This window comes from Euprymna scolopes, chromosome 20 (genome assembly GCF_053919585.1).
Source record: "Euprymna scolopes isolate OS-2025 chromosome 20, ASM5391958v1, whole genome shotgun sequence".
Taxonomy (NCBI): Eukaryota; Metazoa; Mollusca; class Cephalopoda; order Sepiida; family Sepiolidae; genus Euprymna; species Euprymna scolopes.
Window position 1 is genome coordinate 32,325,129 of NC_136501.1, and position 22,979 is coordinate 32,348,107.

The 22,979-nt window shown below is 33.8% G+C and overlaps 1 protein-coding gene across 4 annotated transcripts in view; it reads right to left on the reverse strand.

The window, feature by feature from the left end:
• The window catches only part of LOC145241384 (uncharacterized), a 366,249-nt gene that overhangs the window by 341,275 nt on the left and 1,995 nt on the right, over positions 1-22,979 (reverse strand). For all 4 annotated transcript variants that reach the window (XM_080104301.1, XM_080104300.1, XM_080104303.1 and 1 more), the window contains one exon: positions 22,036-22,979. This exon is cut by the window's right edge. In XM_080104301.1, coding sequence (XP_079960427.1) covers positions 22,036-22,979 — 944 coding nt within the window. The remainder of the gene's footprint in view (positions 1-22,035) is intronic.

Below are 22,979 nucleotides of genomic sequence, written 5' to 3' on the forward strand. Positions count from 1 at the left end.
AAGAAAAGACCAACGACTAAATGTTTGTTACACTGTCATAGTCTACTAGTTTCCTGCTAAAGAGTGACGTCCTGCAGACTTGCAAAGTTAAATATTTACTTTTTGTTTTATATCACAGATTTTTTTTTTTTTTTTTTTTAAGTACAAACAAATAGAATAGATTGCCAAGTGTCTGTCAGCAAAATTTCAGTTTAATTAGAAAAGAGATTGACGAGTAAACAAGTTTGTCTTTTGGAACAAAAAAGAGAGAGAGTAGTTTCACTGACTGAATCAGAGCTCCTTTATGAAAAGAAAGGACAAATGACACTGATGCGCAGTCAAAAGCGATTTTATAAGAAGCTCAGCATTTGACCTGTGTTTGCAGTGTACAAAGATGATCCTCATAACCAATAACTTGAAACTGAACAAATTATGGAACCCTGTTAACTAATATCGTTGACTCCAATCAAATGTTATCAGTTAAGATGAAAGCAATTGCTTTTAGATAAACAAGAGTTTTTGGGGTTTTTTTTTTTTTTTTTTTTTTTTTTTTTGCTTTGTTTGACAACTTAAGTGTACTTACCTGGCATTGCCCGGGATTTTCATTTATTTATTTTTTATTTTTAAAAAATTAACTTCCCCCTTCACTCCTTTTAATCATGCTGCTTACTCTCAAAAGCACAGACTAAACGCCTTCCACCTGTGCAATCTAAGAAAGATCTTAAGCCACTACATGGCAGGACCGCGTTCCAAAGAAAGACGTTCTTGCCAAAGCAAATCTCCCAAGCATGTTTGCCCTCCTCTCCCAGAGATGTCTGCGCTGGCTGGGGCACATCGTTCGCATGCAGGGTGGCCAATTTCACAAAGACATCCTGTATGGCGAGCTCTCGGCCGGCAGCAGACCAACTGGTAGACCACTCCTCAGTGTGTCCGACTAAGCGAGGAGAGAAGAAATGAACAGTGGGGGGAGAGGAGAGACAGGCGCAAGAGGGCAGCATCATCAGCATCATCGGCAGAGCCTGCAGGGGGGAGGAGGACAACAGAATCTGTTGCTCTCGCATCGGTCTGCTCAGTCACAACCTTCAGGCACGCTTCTCCATCGTCTATTGAGATGGAAGGATGTCAAAAAAAAAAAAAAAATTTAATCAAATTTATTAAATAGGATTTTGAATGTTATTCAGACTACAATTCTAATCTTGTATGTTATTCTCATAATGTTTCGGCCGATGTAACCTCCGACCTTTATTTAATCCATGAAGGTAGTATGTTCTCATTCCATCAGCCACGACTGAGTAGAAGTCTTAAGTAATTCCCAATTATTTTTTTTATTATTGCATTTTCACCCCAAACAAGGCACAGTGCCACTTTGATCTGGGACAGTTTGTAAAGGCACTATGTAGGGAGTTGAGCAGCAATATGTCGGTTTACATTGCACTTGAATTTCTGTATGTCAGTAGTCAGGGAAGCAGGAACCCGGAAGTGAATTCTAAAGTCTAGCAATCCTAGGGAAGAAATTATTAGAGTAAAAGGCTTTCTGGCATCACTCACATTGAGGATTGAACCTTCTACAGAGGAATATCGTTTATAAATGATGTTTACGTAGTACTTTAATGATCTATTGTCACGAGTATTGTCAGAATAACACTCAAGATGAGAACAGCAATCCAAATAATAAAAATTATCGGTCCATATGTCAAAAGTTTAGAAACAGGATTTGGAAAGTTACATTTAATTATGGTATCGTTTTGTTTTTAATTGCACCAAATTGTTATAAAACTATAATTAATTTTGTTAACGTAATATTGTTTTAATTTCTATAAAAATTATTGTGGGGGAGGAGGTAAGTAAAATAGCTTTCGAAAGTGTCAAAAACTAGACATTACTTTATATTTGACAACTTAAAGGCTTCCAAATTCATTTCGTATTTCAAAGGATCACGAAGTAATTCATTCTTTCTCCCCCTTCCCCCGCCTCAACAAAATATGAACTAAAATCTATTGTGGTGAGTTTAATTTCGTAATTAAAGTTTTTTGTTTTAAATCGAAATTTTAAAAAGTTCATTTGTGTACTTTCACATGTGCATTTTTGGTTTCAAAAAATAATTTACAGTAAAATAGATGAATACCCATCCCAGGACGGATAAAATTAAGTCTGTCAATATAAAATTGTTTTGTCTGTCCCCTTATATTTAGAATCCTTATTCAAATTATAATCAAAACCCATTACATGATTTTGATTCTTGAAAATGTCTAAAATTTGACGTTTAAGCTTAAGTTGCCTCAAGAAGAAATAAAAATTTAGTGAATCTTGCTTAATTGGTTCGTTAATAACTATGGTTTAAATTTAATACAAATCTGATGTATATGAATTCTCAAATTGAAGGTTGTGACCATATTATATACTTCATCAAAACCCTTGAAAACACTCCAAAGAAATTGAAATTTGGGAAGTATTTATTAATTGATGTCTAATACCTATTTTAAAATTTTTTTTTTATTTTTCACATCCACCCCTAACAATGCATATCGTCATTTGGACGTAAGGAGCTACTATTTGGGATCATGCCTAGGAAAGATTAACAAGATGTTGAATTACATTATAGTTAAACTTCTGCATATCAGTACAGTCAGGGAAGCGGGTAGCAGAAAGGGAATTCTAAAGTCTAGCTGTTTGAGAGAAGAAGCTATCTGGCATTTAGGGACCTCAACAGTGAAGAGGTGCGATTTCGTTGCTACACGGGTTTGTTGGGGATATGTACGCAAAAGTGCACAAGTGCAATGAGTTCATCAGAGCATATTCCATTAAAATTTTGTGAAACAGACACAGAGATGCAACATTGTGGTGATGGGACAGGGGTTGGAGCTTAGTTGACAAAGTGGGACCTATTAAATTGAAAACTCTTTTTTGAACCCTATCCAAGAGAGAGGGTAGATACACCAGTCCAGATGTTGCAACAATACTCCATGCATGCGCGAATGGTGACCTTGTAGTAGTACCGGATACTCTCAGGTGTGAGTAATCTTCTAGCTTGATAGAGGCAACCCACCTTCTTTTCAGCTTTCACAAAAAATCAGAGGTATATGAATTTTAACAAAGCGCTTGTCTTTACCCTTTTCCATAAAACTAAATATAGCCAACATTACCCACCTTTACACTTAACAGTCGTGTTAAGAAATTCATAATCATCAGTTAATTTAGGAGTAAATTCTGCAAATACAAATATATAAACATACTAGCAAGGATACTCAGCGTTACCCGGTTGGACATGAAATTCGGTTTGGACAGAGCTGCTATCCTAAGAATATTGAGCACCTCCCACCCAACCCCGGAAAAAAACGGAAGTAGTAGGTGACAACATGGATCATCCCCAAAATGAATCAAAAACTATTTTTGTTTCAATAAAAATAGCAGCAAGTGACCATGCAACAGCGAAAAAAAAAAAAACATAGCCGTGTAAGCAGGCTCAAACCTGAAACGCAAAAGGGGAAAAGGTAAGTGACAAACACCAACCGTACCACGACGACTTATGACGTCATGACCCTGAAAAAATAACGTTTATTACCATAAACGCGTACGTGACTTGCAAAAATTGACGTCACGAAAAATTACCCTCCTTTCAAGAAATGGTGCAGTTGATCACTCAGAATGAATCTTTTTTTCTAATTCTCAGATATTATGCACTAGAGGGATCGTTCTTTCAGATGGTACCAGTTTCAACCCGGTTCAATGTGGCTGACAAAAGTTTTTAGCGGATATACACACAAACCGACATTTGAGACTTCCAATTTAAAAAAAAAAAAAAAAAAAAAAAATCGGTGTCGGGAGTAATAATTCAAAATAAATTAAATATATTATCGATATAAATTTATTATTGACTTTTACAGTGGTTGCTGACAGTCCTGAAGTGGCTTTATTTCAGTACATCTATTACATCGGAAACAATAGAAATAGTGATTTCTGTGCACAGTAGCAGCACATTCTGGAGAGAACCACGGCTGGCTGTTAAGTTTTTATTGGAATTTTTTGGAGAGTATGAAGCGGTCTATACCTACAATTAACCATTCCGTCAAGTCTGATACTATGTTCTTTTTAAACATGGAATGCAGAGGTAGATCTGATAGAAATGTATGGAAGCAATCCCAATCAGCCATAGAGTATCGATATACTGTACGATGGAGAGGCATGTCAGAGGACTTATTACATTGTGTTTTTTATCGTAACTGCGTGGTCGGAAGATCCCAGTGGAGACAGAACGGAAGATAAACATAGCTCAGAGCAAGTTGTAAGAAAAAGGTCTAGGAGACTTGCATACTTACTGCCAGTGGCGAGCACAGGTGGGTACATGAACAATCTGAGTTAGGTCATAAGCAATGGAGAAATCATAACAGAACCTTCCCTCAGCATCTATCTTATTTGAGTGGGCTAACTGTTTCACATTGCAAACACAGACGTGAATGTTGTCAATTTTCTCAGATATGCTCTTAAGGATACTAACTCCGCTGTCAATAGAGGGCAAATACAGGGTGCCCCCCAAAAAACAAAAGCTAAATGGAGGCCATCTAGAACATATGCTGTAGAACGGAGAAAAAAAGGCCAAAGATCCTAGTATTTTGATGTGATGTCTTGAATATAGTAAACTAGTTATGACCAAAGTTTCATTTCATTCGGACAAAACACTAAGAAACAGGGCCTAATTAGAGTTGGGGCCCATTCTTTTTGGGTCACCCTGTATAAACTGGTGTGAGCAAGTGCCACCCGGAAGTACATATAGGGCAATTTAGGGTCTTCTCTGGAGATGGCCCTACTACATGGAAACCCATCTCTAATGTAGGCACATATTCCATGCCCATGGAGATCTTTCGACTCGATGAATTTTCATAATTTTTGGAATATAACTATTTTTTATAATAATTAAGTATGTACGTTACTGCTTTTTGCTTAAAACGATATATATATATATATATATATATATATATATATATATATATATATATATATATATATATATATATATATATATATATATATATATCAGTTTGTCGACCATTTTTTAACACCCACTATTTTAGTGATATAATTAGATAAATAACGAGTGCGAACATTGACGGAGCGGAGCATATAATTTATCCGATTATTTTTGAGAGAGGGAATACACTAGTTGTCATATAAATTAGGGTCGCTCCCTACATATGAAATGATTGGTAAATGCCTGTGTGTCGGCAGGAAAATTTTTTAAACTTTAAAGAAAGAGGAATGTTACGTTTTACACATGACTGATTTTTTATTTATTTATTTATTTTATTTATTTTTTTTTTTTTTACACCGTCATTTAGGACAGCAAAATGAATTTGCATTTTCTGTTTCTTTTTATGAGTCATTCTATTTATGCGACTTGGTCTGTGTTGTTCGTGTAACTGCACATATAGAGACTTGCCTACTGACACAAATATGAAGTTAACGTAAATAGATATTTAATCTACATTTTAAATATTAATCATAAAAATTATAAATTTAAACGAAAACATATCCGCCCTCCCTCAATTCAGTTTTTTTTGTTTTTTTTTATCTTTAAATTAGTTGGCATAGGTTGGTTTGGTAATTTTATACAATCACTCCCGTCTCTTTTATTTATTTATTTTTTTCTTTGGGGGGGGGGGCTAATTTTCTTTGTGTGTGTGTGTGTGTGTGTGTGTGTGTGTGTGTGTGTGTGTGTGTGTGTGTGTGTGTGTGTGATTGAGAGAGAGAGAGAGAGAACGTCTGCGTGTACGTGTGTGTACGCGCGCGCACGCTCGCGCGTACACACACACACACACACACACACACACGTCCTGAGAACGATTTTGACATTGAAGAACCCGTAACGATTCAGAGATTTTATGAAAAGAAAAATAGCACAAATTTTAGGGGTTAAAATTCAGCTACCCCAAGCGAAAGCGGTGCCTACAATTGATTGGAAATAAAATTTTAAATGCTTCAATCCAGAAGGATTTATCCCCCTCCCCCGACTGAAGATAGAGCAGATACTACACTTATTTATTTTCTTTGAAAAAAAAAATACAGTAATACAATTTTAATAAATTAAGCACATAAGTATCAAAAATGTAGGGAGGTGGTCAGTAGTGGTCATCCCGCTGTTTACTTTTAACTAGATGAATTAGTCCAAGCAATCGTCCTTTTTCACGCCTTTTCCAGGTGTCCACCAATTTGACTTCCGCAAGTCATTACAATACCATGTTTACTTCATGGATATCAAAACATGCCTAATCATTTTTATTTGTGTTTACATACGGTAAACTATCAGGGTGCTGAAATTATTAATAAAATTCCAAAATAAAACCGTAATTATTTACTTATAACGTATTACAGAAGATCAGAACAACATCAGTACCGTCGGTTTCAAACAGAAAAAGAGACCATGGTTTCCTTTATCGGACTCTCTCCAACCTCTTTGGATTTGAAACAGATGGTAGCGACAGTGTTACTGTTACACCACACATAATTTCATTGGAATAAAATGGGACAAACAAAAATAATCTGAACCATTTTTTTTTTTCCACTTCAAGAGTAAACCTAGCGTTTATTCGATTTATTTTGGTACTTTCAGTTTTGTTTCAATACCAGGTACCCTTTTCCGGAGTTGAATTTTCCCTACATTAAACACCGACCCCCTTGTCTAACCCTCTTCGTGGGAAGGAAACAAGTAAAATAAAGAACAAAGAAAAGTGAAAATAATTTATAGTGCATGGTTATGGCACACACTGTCATTCGTCACGGTCATAAATGAAAATATAAAAAATAACTTAAAAACAAAAAAAAAAAAAGAGAAAGAAAATTTGTTTCTTTTCTAGTTTCATTTTTGACTTAGGTGCACAAATGAACCATGATACTCGACTTTGGATTATAAACTTTATTACTTTCTAATTAAAAGTTTACAAGATTGAAAATAACTTAAAATCCACGAAGAAATCACCGGTATCGCCATCTTTAAAAAAAAAAAACAAACACGAAAAAAAAAAAAATGTCTGACACGATGTTTACATCGTAAATTTTAGCGTCATTTCATTTGAAATATTTAAATTTCCAAATAGAAAATATTTTTTTTTTTTTGGAGGGGGGGGGTGAACATTTTTCTTTGTTTATTGTAATGAACATATAAATGACGAAGCTCCGGAGTAGAGGCGTGGCTAGTGGTAAGAGGCCGCATCGATTTGGGTGATGATGGCCCCCACAAACGCACACACTTATACACACAAACATAAAATGCAAATTTTTGTTGACTACCCCGAAGTAATAAATAATTTCATTTTCATGGGAAGATGAGATCACATCATCATCATCATCATCATCATTATTTTTATTATTATTATTATAATAATAATAATAATAATAATAATAATACTATTCTTCGTTTGTTTTTACTTTCTATATTGGAAATTATTAGGGAGTTTGGCGGACCTGTACCAGAGTGCCCACCCTTAAAAATTCGTGTTTTACACTTTTGTTTACCCTTTTCTGGCGATTATCATAGATTACAGACTTAAGTATCATATTAGCAGGAAAAAATTGAAAAAAACAAAAAAAATGACTTTTAAGAAGGGGGTTCACTTTCTCGTTATCACGCTCTCTCTACTTCCCGGCTACCTGACTTACAGTCCATTTCTTTACCGACGTGTCTCGTGATTAGAACGTTATAACGAGAAAGTGAACCCGCTTTTTAAAAGTCATTAATTTTTTTTTTTTTTTTTTTTTAATTTGTTCAGCTAATATGATTATTAAAGTCTGTAATCTATAATAAATTATAATCGTCACGGACAAATTTATAATCGTCGGGGGAAAAAAAAACTTTTAAAAAAAGGGGTGAAAAAAACACACATTTTTAGGGAGTGGGCACTCTCGTACAGGTCCGGCGGGAGTTTAACTATAAATTAAGTTTGTTTAAATGTTTACCAACTTCCTGTCAGCATTCCCCAATAAAAGCACCACAGGTGATTAGCAATAAACTAACCTCTTCCGAACAATAAGTTCATGCCAAGAAGAATGAGCTCCCAATACTGGCTAGAACAAATGTTACACTTTGGTCAGGTTAGAGAGGTGTCCTTTTTTCTCATGAAGGTGTTTTTGCTTTGCAATGCTTTCTTCCCTGTTCTTTTTTTTAGTACAGAGTTAATTATTTTTCACTAATCGTGCTATAAACGTAGTAATTAATAACTTCCAATTTATATTATTTTTAAATCGATAATGTGGTCTCTATTCCGAAGCCTTTCTCAATATTTTTTGTACACATACAGAATACGGACAGTGGAGTGCTGACTGAGATAATGTTATTAATAAGTAAACCCATTCTTAATATAAGGAGCGGTTTTTTGGGGGGGTGGGGGGGGGGTTCTGTGCGTGAGCTATTTTTTTTTTTTTTTTTTTTTACGCAAACATATATATTTGTCTATTTATTTTAAATCACCTTAGACCAGGGATATTGCCACCAAGGCGTCATAGGCTACTGGATTAGTGCGGCAAGATGTTTGTTTACACATTTAAATGTCGGCATATTAGCTTACTTCTCGTCCCAATGTGTGTGTGTGTGTGTGTATATATATATATATATATATATATATATATATATATATATATATATATATATATGTGTGTGTGTGTGTGTGTGTGTGTGTGTGATTACTTCATTTAATCACATAAATTAATATACGAAAGTATAAATTTATGCGTAAACTTCAAGTATTTACTTCAACAGTGCTCAATACGTAGGTGGAGCTAGGTAGATATATGGCATATATATTTTATAACTTACTATATATTTTCAATCACATTATGGGATGATTCCAATATTTTTCTCGATTCCGATTCTTTATAAATCTCTAATTATTTAACTATAACATTGTTATTTTCCCCGATTTTCGTAAAAACACATGTAAAATGTGCAGATATTTTCCTAAACGTCAAATGAGTCTTTGAAAAGACACTAGTGGAGGATGATCTATCGATTTTAGCGTGACTGGTATTTTAAAACCAATAAATATTTATTATTTTATCATTATTACCAGCAATGGAAGGTTTTACTCAAAAAAAAAAAAATGAAAACTAAAAGAATCGTTTTGGCATCGGAAAATAGGCATCAATTTTTCTGATTCCGATACCCCCAAATCTTCCGATTCTGATTAATCGTCCCAACACTATATATATATATATATATATATATATATATATATATATATATATATATAGAGAGAGAGAGAGAGAGAGAGAGAGAGAGAGAGAGAGAGAGAAAGTAGATTGAATTACAATAAGCTTTCAATGATCCTTTTGTCTTATGTCTACTCTTTTTGTGCTTTGTTAAGATAGAGGCGACAGATCGATTTCTGTTAATGTATCGTTTTAAAAACAATATTAGGTACTTAATTGTCATGTCGAAAAGAGTAATATATCCAAAAATTACGAAATTTATCGAGTAGGAAGTTATTTATAGTTAAAAAAATTGGGTTGAATTGCATTTTTCTTAGTGTTATAAAGTAGACGATGAAGAGTTCACACACCGGGGACATAACTCGGAAAGCAAATTTTTAGATTATATTTTAATGGCAGTCAGCATTGTAGCCTATAGTGCTAGATTTATTTATTTTTATATTGCATTTTCACCCCAAACAAGACACAGTACCACTTTCATGTAGGGGGCGACTATTTGGAACATAATTTGTATACTACGTAGGAAGTGGAGCAGCGAGATGTCTGTTCACATTATACTTGAACTTCTGCATGCCAGTACAGTCAGTGAAAGAGGAACCCGGAATGAAATTCCAAAGTCTAGCAGTCCTAAGGAAGAAATTAGAAGAATAGAAGGCTTTCTGGCACTTGGAGATCTCTACTGTGTAGGGGTGGGATTTTGCTGCTTGTTAGGTTTGTCGGGGGTATTTACGTCGAGGGGGTACAAGGGCTTGTAGTTCGTCGGAGCACCTACCATTAAAATACTTGTAAAACAGACAAAGGGATGCAATATTTCGCCGATGGGACAGAGGTTGGAGCCTAGCTGATAGTTTGGGACCTATCAGGTTGGCGACTCTCTTTTGAGCCCTGTCCAGGAGTGAGAGACTAGTAGCAGATGTACCAGTCCAAATGTGACAACAATACCTCATATATGAGCGAAAGGTGGCTTTGTAGAGGTACAGGATACTCTCAGGCGTAGCACGGTAGAGAGAGAAAGAGCCCGCCTTCCTTGTAGCAGCCTTGGCAATGCCCTCAATGTATCTACTCAAACTCATGTTCCCTGTGAACGTTAAACCGATAAATTTGAACGAAATACTTTCAGGTAATGTATCATTAGCAGTGACTATTAGTGGTTGAGGTTTCTTGCAATTATTAAAGGAAAGAAGTTTTATCTTAGCAACACTGAATGTTACCATCCATTTTTGTCCCCATTCCACTACAGACTGGAAGCCTTCCTCTAGGGCAGGGGTTTTCAACCGGGGTCCACATGGACCCTAGGAGTCCATGGAATATTTCTGGGGGTCCATCATTATTATCATAATTATTATAGTTGTTGTAGAATACTTTATTTGCATTAAATTAGTTTTCATTTAAAAATAAAGCTTAATTATATAATATTTCTTTGATTATTAAAACCTCAAAATTTATATTAGTGAAAAATAGAAGATTGTCTAATGACCAATAGTTATGAAGGGGTCCACCAAGATAAAAAGGGAAAAGGGGTCCATGAGTAAAAAAAAAAAAAAAAAGGTTGAGAAAACCACTGCTCTAGGGTTTCCACCATTACCCTGGATAGTTGTTCTACTTGATTTTTCGTAATTTTGGGATATATTACTATTTTCGACATGACAATTAAGTGCGTCCTATTATTTTTTGCTTAAAACGACATTTTATTTTTAAATCGATCTGTTGACAATCTCAACAAGCACCCTTTTATCCAACCAAGCGAAAAAGTGTAAGTTAAATAAAATAATTTCTTAAATGTTTAACGATTTTCATTTTAAAATAGTTCAACAAGTAGACTTTATAAAAAAAAAGTGTTTATTTTTTTTTTGTTTTGTTTTTGTTTTTTGTTTTTTTCTGGATGTCGATGACGTCGACCAAACATGAAAACGAAGATAACGATAGTCGTTGGGTGTACAGATATCAAGTGATTGGAAAAAAAAAAGATGAGCAACTCAGAGATAGAGAAGGAGATAAAAGGGGATAGGAGGAAGAGAAAAGGAGGGGGAAGAGAAAAAAAGGAAATAGAAATACGGGAGAAGGAGGAGGAGAATGAGGGGGTGGTTAAGAGGGAGAGATAGAGAGAAAAATAAAAGCGGATTGCGAAAAATGCGAAGAATGAACATAGCTGAAATATTTGCACGCACCTAATCAATAACGACTCCAAAGAAAGTCTGATGAGTAAGTTTATGGCTCAAATAAAAGAACACCCGACTCATTCATTCATAAAAACCAAATTGATGGATCATGCAGAAAAAGAGAGAAACTGTTGAGATTTAAAAATAACAATAAAAAAAATATCTTCTTTCTTTAATATCTATATTTTGATGACATATTTTAAACAAAGACTTTGCCAAACAAAAAAGAATCAAATCAAAAAGAAAAATAAATGGCGGATCTGAACGATAATACCCCACCCCCAAAAACGGCTTTCGGAATTAACAACCCCCCCCCCCGACTTCCCCAAGTTAAGAAAGCCTTTCGAAATAAACACCCCCGCCCCAACCTCCCTATGTTAAGAACGGCTTTCAGAATAAACACTCCGACCTCCCTATGTTAAGAACGACTTTCGTTTTATTTTATTTATTTATTTATTTATTTATTTTGCAATTTTTTCAGGGGATTATTACTGATTGGACATTAATGGGGGGGGGGGGTTCTCGTTTAGGTCCACCAAAATAAACAATTGGACTAAACTGACGGAACAAATTTCGGTGCTAGAGCACTTACTGATCCGGGCTATTTTTTAAATTGTATTTCCAAATTTAATTAAAGTTTTATGATATGTTTTTTTTTATTATTCAATTGTAAGGTTAAAGTATAGAATAGTTACAAAACACCCTCCCCTCCCCATGTTAAGAATGGCTTTCTAAATAATAACGTTATTATTTCAGCACGGATCAATAAGTGACTGCACTAGTGCACTAGTATCCAAATTTCGAATTTCTTATTCGAATTCAATTAATAATAATTGCTATTACTACTAATAATTTAGACAAAAATGGGGGGGGGGCATTTTTTTTATCCTCGTTTATGAGTCTTATATTTTAATAATCGCCCCAAAATGTCCATCCATAAGAATTGTTGAACAACAGAGCACTGAATTAAAAAAAAAAAAAAGATTTCTTTGCTTCGCCGGGAATTTTAATGCTAAGCCTCAAAATCAACAGCGATTAGACCATTCCTGTAATGACATCTTCCCTGTTGATTGCGATGTAAAAGTTGGCCCTACGTAGTTATAGTCCACCCTCCCAGATTTTGCCTTCTCTCTTTGATAAGGGATTGCTAATCGCCTGAGACGCCTTTGCCGAGGATGCCGATGAGTCTGTCTAGGCATCTTTTGCAGTGTTAGAGTGATCCTCTTCTGGAACACTGACATTTCAATCCCATTTTCCGACCGTAGTGTCAAATTTCTTGCGGTGGGAGAGAAATAAATACGTTTTTTTTTAGGGGGGGAGGGGCTAAAAGCAAAGTGTCGTATCTCTCCTACCACCCTTGATTCGCACTTTATAATGTTTTGGGGCATAATGTTTTGGGGCATCAAGTAGGTACGGGCAAAATGAATGCCGATGCTGATAAATATTAAATGCGGTTAACAAAATGTTCAGCTGTGAATGCTTAAAATGTATAAACATTTTGACCCTCCCTTTACTTAAAAATTCACCAAAAAATCAGGAAATTAACTAATTTTAATGAAATTTTCAGTATTTATCAAATAATTGTCGCGAAATATAATAAATTAATTATTTTTATTTAAATCTGAGTGGAAATGTATTATTTTGTTTAAACAAAAAATACCTTTACTAAAGTTATAATTTTCAGTAATAAATTAAAAAAAAAACTCATTATTTACTTGCCTCCTCACGAGGGCAGAGTATGACACAAGGTAATTTTTTAATGTTGGTGGTGGGGGGTAAGAATCCGATATTTCTGCAGTTTACTGACCGTGCTAATTTTAGATAGAATTTTCAAGTTAAATTCAATGTGTGCGGTATTTTTTATTTATTAAATTGTTAGGTGAAAGTAAGGAATAAGTTTCTTAATAGCAACGTTATTATTTCAGCACGGTCCGTAAAACTGCACAAGTCCCGAAAACCCTGCTCCCCAAAAAGTGGCACTCTAGACTGGGATAAAAATAAAACTGCCCCAGTCTAGAAGAATTTCTCCAATCACCAAGGACAGAAAAGATGGTGTGTGGTATCATAACAGCCACTACACTTTGCTCCTAGCCAAAGGGTCTTTGGTAATAAATTGGTCGAGGATTAAACCCAAACCTCCTGACACCTATTACCAATTCTCTTAACATAATGCCAAAATGGACAGTGTTGTTTTTTTGTTTGTTTTTTAAATTCAAATTTAGACGATTGTGTATCGGTTGTTTAGTGTTTAGTTTAGAGAATAGAATATGAAAGTTGTCCAGCTGACAAAAAGGAAAGCACTCCCCTAAGTATTTGACATTTGAACAGCATTAACACTCCTTCGTTGACACACGACACGATTACATTGTTTGTTCAGTATCACCCCCCCCCCATCCAAATCCCACCCGCGCCCTCAATTCAGAGGTCACTTACAACTCTTAGCAAAAATATAAGGATACACAATTGATTACATCATAAATAATGACTAAACAACAAATTATATAAATGCCTCATGATTTTCGGTTGAATGAATGAACAAGGCTCATAATAACGAATGACATTTTTGAACCGAGTTTTATGTGAAGATAAATACGGACTAAAGTGTTCGAAAAAAGGGGGGAGGCTGAACGAAAATACCCCCCCCCCATAATTTTTATAGTATGTTTTAGAATGTAGTATAGTTTTCGAGGTTGGGGGTGTTTATTCCGAAAGCTGTTCTTATTATGGGGAGGTTGGGGGTGTTTATACGACGCTGGATTAGGTCGTAAAAAAATACCAACTGCAGAATACCAGTTAAAATTATAAGTGATTTTTTATATTAAAAAATGAATAGTAAAAAACGCTATCTGCAACAAATGAAACAAAAAGGTAAGTAAAAAAAAAAAAAAAAAGACGGCGCTTCTACACTATCAGAACGAAATTTTGTAGTCAATAAATGGAGTTTTCAAATAAACACGATGGTTTCTATTGATGTTTGTCAATTCTAATAAATTACAATGTTAGCTTCCAAATTACCTGAATATGACTGAATTATTAAAAAAAAAAATTTTAATCGTGTTAACAGATGAAAATTTGTGGCCATCTTGTTTAAATCCAAACGGAAAATTACCTCCCTTTTGAACTCTCCTGTCTCTTACATAAGCAAATACGATCGTTTTCTTCAAATTCTACTATTTTCTTTAATAAATAATTTTCTAACTTATCGATTTTCGTAATTTTTGGATATAATTATCTAAAGAAATACGAGGAATACGTAGATACCATTGTTTTCATGTGAAATTTAAGTATTATGCTTTCCGAAGTTTCGTTTTGATAATGTAGAAGTGTCAAATAGAAAAAAAAACAAAAAAACTTCTGGACAATGCCGATTAGTGTCTTTGCCTATTCAGTTCTTCGTTATTGTAGCTATTTACTATGCCTCCCCACGGGACAGAGTTAGACACCAGGGTCGTTTTTTAACGTGGAGAAAAGGTTCAAAAATAATAAAAAAAATTGTCTCAGTCGTGAAGGACTGATCCTCCACCGAAAGAGAACAAGAAATGGAAGTGCAGTATCAAAAGAACAGATACTACACTTTGATCTTACCAAAAGGTGAAATATTGAATTTTAAGTGAACCCCATGGTATCTACTGAAGTCATGCCACAGTAATGAACATATCCAAAAATTACGAAAAACGGTAAGTAGAAAACTAATTAATGAAAATAGTTTTCGAAGACAATTAGAGAAAATTAAGTTTTGCAAAAAAAATGAAAAAAAAAAACAAGAAAGAAAGAAAATAAAACCGAAGAGTTCTAATTGTAATAAAAGGGGGGTAAATATTTTCTGAAAACTGAAAATCTTTGGCCAATTTAACAAAACTTAATTTTCGCTGTCTTCGAAAACCGTATTCATTAATAACTAATTTTCTACCCTATCGTTTTTGTTTGTAATTATTGGATATTTTCATTACTGCGACATGACAATTCAGTGGATACAATTGGTTTCACTTGAAATTCGGTACTTGTACAGTTTAATCAAGACATTAAAAAAATGAAAATATCGAAAAAAAGATTATATTGTACGTATCCGTTATGGAACGAAGTCCTCCGAAAAAAATTTCACTTAATTTCATCAAGTAGTTTTTTTTGTTTTTTTTTGCGAAAAAAAAAAAGAAAAAAAAAGGAAAAAAAATAGGAAAAAAAAGAAAGAAAAAAAAGAAAAAAAAAAGGAAAAAAAATAGAAAAAAAAAGAAAAAAAAAGAAAAAAGAAAAAAAAGAAAAAAAAAGAAAAAAAAAAGAAAAAAAAAGAAAGAAAAAAAAAAGAAAAAAAAAAGAAAGAAAAAAAAAAGAAAAAAAAAAGAAAGAAAAAAAAAGAAAAAAAAAAAGAAAAAAAAAAACTATTTGTTATGATACCGAGCAAAAGGTTTGATTTTTAGGAAGTAAAGTTAGTAATGAAGATGGGGAGGGAATGTCGGCACTTTAAACTGAGTTATCTCCCCGTGGCGTGTTCAAAAAATTCCAAGATGGCTGACTTCAACGCACTTTCATAAAAACGTGTTTTACCACTGTAAAAAAAAACAAAAAAACAAAACTACTCGATCAAATTAAGTGAAATTTTTGGGTTTGTATTACTGTACACATAGATTCGAAAAAGTTGTCAAAAAACAATTATATAAGAAATAAATGTTATCAATGGCAAGATAAGTTACTTTTCTGCAAAACTGGATATATTTTTCGTGTTTTTATTCAATGTAACATGTTTATTCAGCTCGAAAACCATAGTGTTTACCGATGTATTGGAACATTCAAGATGGCGTCTGATTCTCTCTTTAACACGGTAAGTTTGGGAAAAGGTGTTATGAATAAAAAAAAACGGTTAAAATAATGTTAAAAACTCCCTCAATATATGTTACCGTGACATAGGTTGACATATTCGGCGGGTTTTTAATAGTATTTTGTATAGTTTTTTTTTATTTATAACACCTTTTCCCAAACTTACGGTGTTAAAGAGGGTGTGAGACGCCATCTTGAATTTTCCAATACATCGGTAAACACTGTATGTTTTTCGAGCTAAATAAATATGTTACATTGAATAAAAACACAAAAAATATATCCAGTTTGGCAGAAAAGTAACTTATCTTGCCTTTGATAACATTTATTTGTTATATATTTGTTTTTTTTTGACAACTTTTTCGAATCTATGTGTACAGTAATACAAACCCAAATTTTTTTTCGGAGATCTTCAATCCAGAACGGATACGTACAATATAACCTTTTTTTTCTTCTTCGCTATTTTCATTTTTTAATGTCTTGATTAAACTGTACAAGTACCTGAAATTCAATATTTTATTTTTCGAATTTTGCTACAATGACGAGGAACCGCCTATTCTTTACATTAAGGTCTGCCAAATGATTGTAAAAAAAATGGACCGCATGTTTCCGTGACGTCAGATTTGTATTAACTATACGAACGATGGAAAAGCAGAAGCGACTTAATGATTTTTTTTTTTTTAACATTTGTTTATCTTCTTCAAACTGCAATTAATAATTAATCTTTGTTATAATTTCGTTACGTTTTAAGATTTACACAGTTTAACGAATTATAATCTTATAAACATTTGTATATTAAATATGAAATACGGTTTTACTAAACGTTCATTCGGTTACCTACGGGGTAAAAAAAAAATAGTCACAATTAATTAAAAATCTATGTTGTAACTGAACATTTTGAAATAATGGAATTTTAATCGTTTTAATCTTTTAAAAATTAATTAATGTTTACGAAGTTTCTTTTTCTTGGCAATTCAACTGATTATAGTATATATTAATTCGAAAAAAAACCCGCTATTTTAAAAAAAAACAACATAATATTAAGTTTATATCAATTTTTTAATTGCAACTTCAAGGTAAATTTTTGTTAAATATGTGAATTTAAATTTAAAAAAAATATTTTTTTTTTTACTTATTTGAACTCTTATGTTTCGTAATAACTAGAAATTTTCATAGATTTAAATATATTTTGTTCGAATTTCGAAAAAAAATAAATAAATATGGAGGGGGGGACACGCACTAAAAATATTTCCCCTCGTATATTTTACGAAAACTACATTTTATGTGTATTTGTTTTCACCTTCGGAATGTCTACTACATGGGAACGTTATTTTAAAGCGCCAATTATGTAAACACAGTTTTCGTCTCACAATTTCATTATTTTCGTTCGATGAAAAAAATTTTTTTTAATTATTACTGGTTCATTTTGCCCTTCTTTTAAATGGTACAAAAGTTATACTGATAATATTAATTTATAATAAAGTTACATCGTGTTACATATAGGATGGAGTAATTCCGTGGTGAATTTTGGTAGTCCCTACTTTACATTGGCTTAATTGTAAATTTTCTGATTAATAAAACACAAACGTTAAACTGGGAAGCTCACATGCGGTAAAGTGGGTGTGTTTCTGTTTAGTGTTTAGATGCATTAAAACTATGTATTTACAAAGAATTCTTTTCTAAAATAGTGTCTCACTGTCTCACCCAAGAAATACTACCCTTGTTTTATGGGCACAAATTGCTCATAACACTAAACTCAGACATTAACATTTTAAATCTAGTCAAATCCAATGTCGAGGTTTCGTACGTAATCATTTTGGTCGAACATGTTTTATGTTAGTTATGTTTTCCTTTCATTGTTATATACAAAAATGGCGATGCCAGGGATTTCTTCGTGGTAATCGGGAAGTATAATTCGTTTCTATTTCTGAATCAAAGATAAACGAAACCTCTTGTAGACATCTAGTAAAGAACTCAAACCGTGATTGAAAGTGAAATTGAACCGAAACTGGGTTTGGTCGTAGCCTTTTTCGTAAAGATCACGCGATTCCGTTTAATTTTACTTTATCGTAGCCAAATGAAATCGCACGGTAAAACGTCTAATTAGCCAATCAGCGTCACGTAATTTTTCATTTGAGTACGTTTCTAGGTGCTTCTATGGAATTTGAACCTAACTGAATTGAACCTGTTTTTGTCGGATAAAACTTAAAACTTAAGATATAAATAGTTTAGGATTAAGTTATGAATGCTCCGACAAATTTTTAATTGAACTGAACCAAACCAAACCGACTGTTACCGAACTGCACATAAAAATTAGATTAAGGTTAGTGTAGGCGTTTATGGTTTACAAAACAGTTCGGTTCAAATTCTGCGAAAGTATCTGGATCTAATACAGACTAGAAATAGCCAACTCGGCCATCAACCCCCACAACAACACTAACCTTACTTTTGGGGTGACAGCCACAAACCCTAATGCCCCAGCCCCACTCCTCAAATGTTACTGTTTTGTTATTTTGTTTTTTGTTTCGTCATATAATGTCTGATTAATAATTGAACCGATCAAAATATTTATTTTGTTTTCTACAATTGGCTGGCATGATGGCCATTTTGGATATCTAAAACGAAACTGGTCATACTGGTAGTAATACTGCACTTTATTATTATTATTATTATGATTAATATAAAATGGTAGTAAATAATCTATTATGAGGAGGAATAAGTTGTTGTTTTCAAGGATGGGTGACGTGAAAAAAAAAGACACTCGAGAAATGGAGTCTGTCATTTGACTGATAAGTAAATCCGGAAGTAGGACGGAAAAGAGCCCATTTTTAAATGGAGAACCATGTAATCTTCAGGAAATGGCTGGATGTACAAAACCTCAGTCAAGACAAAATAGACAATAAATATAAAGTAAAAGAAACAAAATTAGAGTTGAATAAACGGTAAATTTATACAAACACCGTGACAGCGAATTAACCCTAACCCTAAACCCTAACCCTAACCCTAACCCTAACACGGTGTTTGTATAATAATACCGAATAAACCTAACAGCTGTTATTACAGGATCAAGAAACGGTAGATGTTGTTTAACAATAAAAATAAACATTTTAGTAAAATGTTTATTTTCAAACAATGTCTAATTATCGTTTCAGGGGCGGAAAGTCAACCAAATAATCGCATACAGTACTTTAATACATACAAAATAAAACGTGTCATTTGACATACGATTGTGCAACTAGTTATATAATTGAATATACATATTTCATGGGTATTTTTAATAATAGCCAAAACAAAACAAAAAAAAATGAAAATATAAATGGGTTTTTATTTTAAATTACACTGATTTCAAAATAACAAAAATCACAAAAATACAGGAAAAAATGTTATGATGTGCGACTCGTACGACACATACCCGTCACGGAAAGATGTCATATTAAAAAAATACGTAAATTGATGAAGTAGTTTTGTTTGTTTATATATATATATATATATATATATATATATATATATATATATATATATATCAAATTATAATGTCAAGTAAAATACTGGTAGAAGAAACGTATCCAATAAATGTCAGTAATCATTCGAAGATGTAACGTTCTGCCAGGCGATTATAGAGTCTTGACATGGCTATAACGAAACCGACATTTCTTTTTCGACAAAAAAAGATTTGACATTAGTTTTCATTCGATGTAAATAAAAGATTTATAATAAGTTAAAACAAAAACTTCTTCCGGTATGTAGAAGAGTTACTTATCTTGCCTTTGGTAATATTTATTTATTGTATATTTATCTTTTTCGCCCATTTGTTTTGTTGTCTATTGTTTACATATGTTTCAGATTCTTTTTCTTTTTTTTTTTAGGTAGAAGATCGATAATTTCGATCATCCGGATTTGCATTCTCATCTCAGTTGTAATATTCATAATGTTTCGCCCAGTGTAATCTCAGACCTTTATGTGTGCCTTTTCTAATTTGAGACCTTTTAAATATAACTAAATACCAGATTTATCCACTTTGACATTAAATTAATGTAATTAATGCAATGCAGTGCACCCACATTCTTCTCACCCCCATCATCCATGGCCGAATAATAGAAGTGTTAATTTATTTTATTCTAAATAAGGATTGAACATGTACTCTCCAAATAGACTGTCATTTAGAACTAATTGTTGACCATTTTTTAATAAAACATTGAGGCATATAAAATAAATAAATAATAATAATAATAATAATAATAATAATAATAATAATAATAATAATAGCACGGTTCGTATTCTAAACAAGTACCTATTCCAGAGTTCGACAATGATTCCAAAGTTTGTAAAGGTGCAGTAGGTGCACCCGAAACAATCAAAATTAAAAAAAAGTAGTTCGAATATTTACAAACACATTTTAATGCTTGAAAATAAGGCGCTTACGCACTATTTGACCCGCGCTGTTTTTAAAAATAGTATTTTCAAGTCAAATTCAAGTTTTCCGATATCTTTTTTTATTATTATTAAATTGTTAGGGTACAGTACAGAATAGTTACAAAACACTCTCCCCTCTCCATATTAAGAATGGCTTTCTAAATAATAACGTTATTATTTCAGCGCGCGGATCAAATAGTGCACTGCACAAGTACCGAAAATAATTATCTTGACGGTCTCAAATTTAACTGACCCCCCCCCCAAAAAAAAAAATGCATATACATTATTTTTTGGACAGATACTATTTTACCATAACTTTTCACTGTCTTGTTGCTTCCACCTACTCCATATTGATAAATTTTCAAAGGTCACCACTTATCAAGGCCCAGAAGCCACTCGGGGATAAGGGTTATTATATGTACAGTAATCAATGGGATAGTATCGTAGTAATAGTTCGTATTGGAGATTTGATAAGGTGTCATTACTTAAGGGGGCAGTTCATCAGGAATTTGTTTGTGTTGGACTTGAAGACATCCAAGTTGAAGTCGGGGGGGGGGGGACAGGCAAGCAAGCGGCAGAGAGTTCCACAGGCGTGCAGTTCTAAGAAAGAAGCTTTGTTCATGGAATCTACGTTTTGATTTAGGCACGGATAAAGAGTGGGGAAAATTATTGACAGTGGTTTCAGCTAGTCTGGTGTTTTTCGTGAAAGATTGGCGAGGGGGGGACCAGAGAATGGAGCTCAGATGAGCACTTGCCATGGAAATAACGATAAAACAGAGGCAGGCTCGCAACGTCTCTTCTGTGGGAGAGAGGCTGCAGGGAAGAGAAAAGGGCATCCCCCACCAAGCCACGAAGTCTATTTTGTACTTTGTTCTTAACATGGGGGGGGGGCTAGGGGTGTTTATTCCGAACGCCGTTCTTAACATGGAAAGGTTAAGGAGTGTTTATTCCGAAAGCCAGTCTTAACATGGGATTGTTGGTGTTAATACCCTTAAAAAGTAACTGTTTGCAGGTAAGTCTTCAATAAGACAACCAGGCTCACATTGACCAAAAAAGAAAAATAATAATAAAAATCGTTTGAATAATAAATGTTGGATAAAATAAATCTGCACCCTTTGTTAAATCACCGATGAAAAACGAGAGACTAAAGCCCATCAACATGTTATCTGGTCCGGAAGTAGATCACCATTATCACCTGGTAGCCCGGAAGTAGATAGCCATTTTACATTCCGTTTATATGTAAACTTGTTTGTCATTCTAAAGACTAAAATATTATTTTGTTTGTCTTGTTTTGTTACTTCTTTTTACAGCCTACGTTTTCAGGTTGTTCACATGTAATCGCCTAAAAACAGAACCTTATTTCTATTTGAAGAGAGGGTGCAAAAAGTTGAATAAGTATATGTAAATTGACCTTTAAAGTTAATATCAATTTTTGGCAAGAATTTTATCAAACTAAAAAAAAAACAAAAAAAAAACTTACCTTCTTTGTTTTAGTTTTTGTAATGCAGCTCCGATCAAGTTTCACATCAGCTCCAATAAACTGTATTTTACAAGGTCCTATTTTGGTTGGAATGTACCCTTCCTGGTATTCCACAATGTCATTATTTGTAATACTAGATAAATCCAATGGGGTCAAAGGTTCTAACGTGCCGCTTCTCTTAGTTGGGCTAACATCATTGATGGTAACCCGCTCATTATCCAGGGTGTAGTCCGATATGTCTTCACTCCGAAGAGTCTTAGAATCATTGTCAGTCGTCGGTGCTTTTGGCGCCTGCCTTTTCTTTGGTGTAGGATAATTGGAAGACACTACATTGTTTGGTTTGTTCAAACCGGCTGGGTAGTAGGTAATCCTACCTTTAAGTTCATCATCATCTTCCAAGGTTCTTGAATTAGTCTTCCTAAGGATTACCTGGCCAAGTTCTCCAGAATCATTGTTTTCCTTCCTCATCAGGATAGATGGTAACCCTCGGTTATTCAATTCTTTCTTGGTCCCATTTTCTGCGACAGGTTTCGCATTCTCCTTGCTTTCAGAATCCAGCAGCTTGTCTTGAGGGGTCAGGTTTAGTTTCATAGAGTCGGCCATATGATTAGCCGGCAAAAGTCTGTCTAAAGAGGGGGATTTTGATGGCGCAGATGACGGGGTCAAAGGCGTCGATAGGGAAGCTGGCGCGTTTGGTGTTTTAGAACTGAGAATATCTTTGGACGATAAATCCAATTGCTCAAAGCTAGAAGGCTTAGCAATTTCTGCCTTTTTCGCCGGGCCTTCTACCTTTTTGCCTTTATCGAGCACATGATTAACTGAAACATTGTCACCATCTTTTACTTTTTCCGATGATAATGATGATGATGAGGTTGATATGGAATCAGAAGAGGCTGAGCTAACTATTTTGGATGAGGCAATTGGAGCCTTACCCTTTCCTCGAG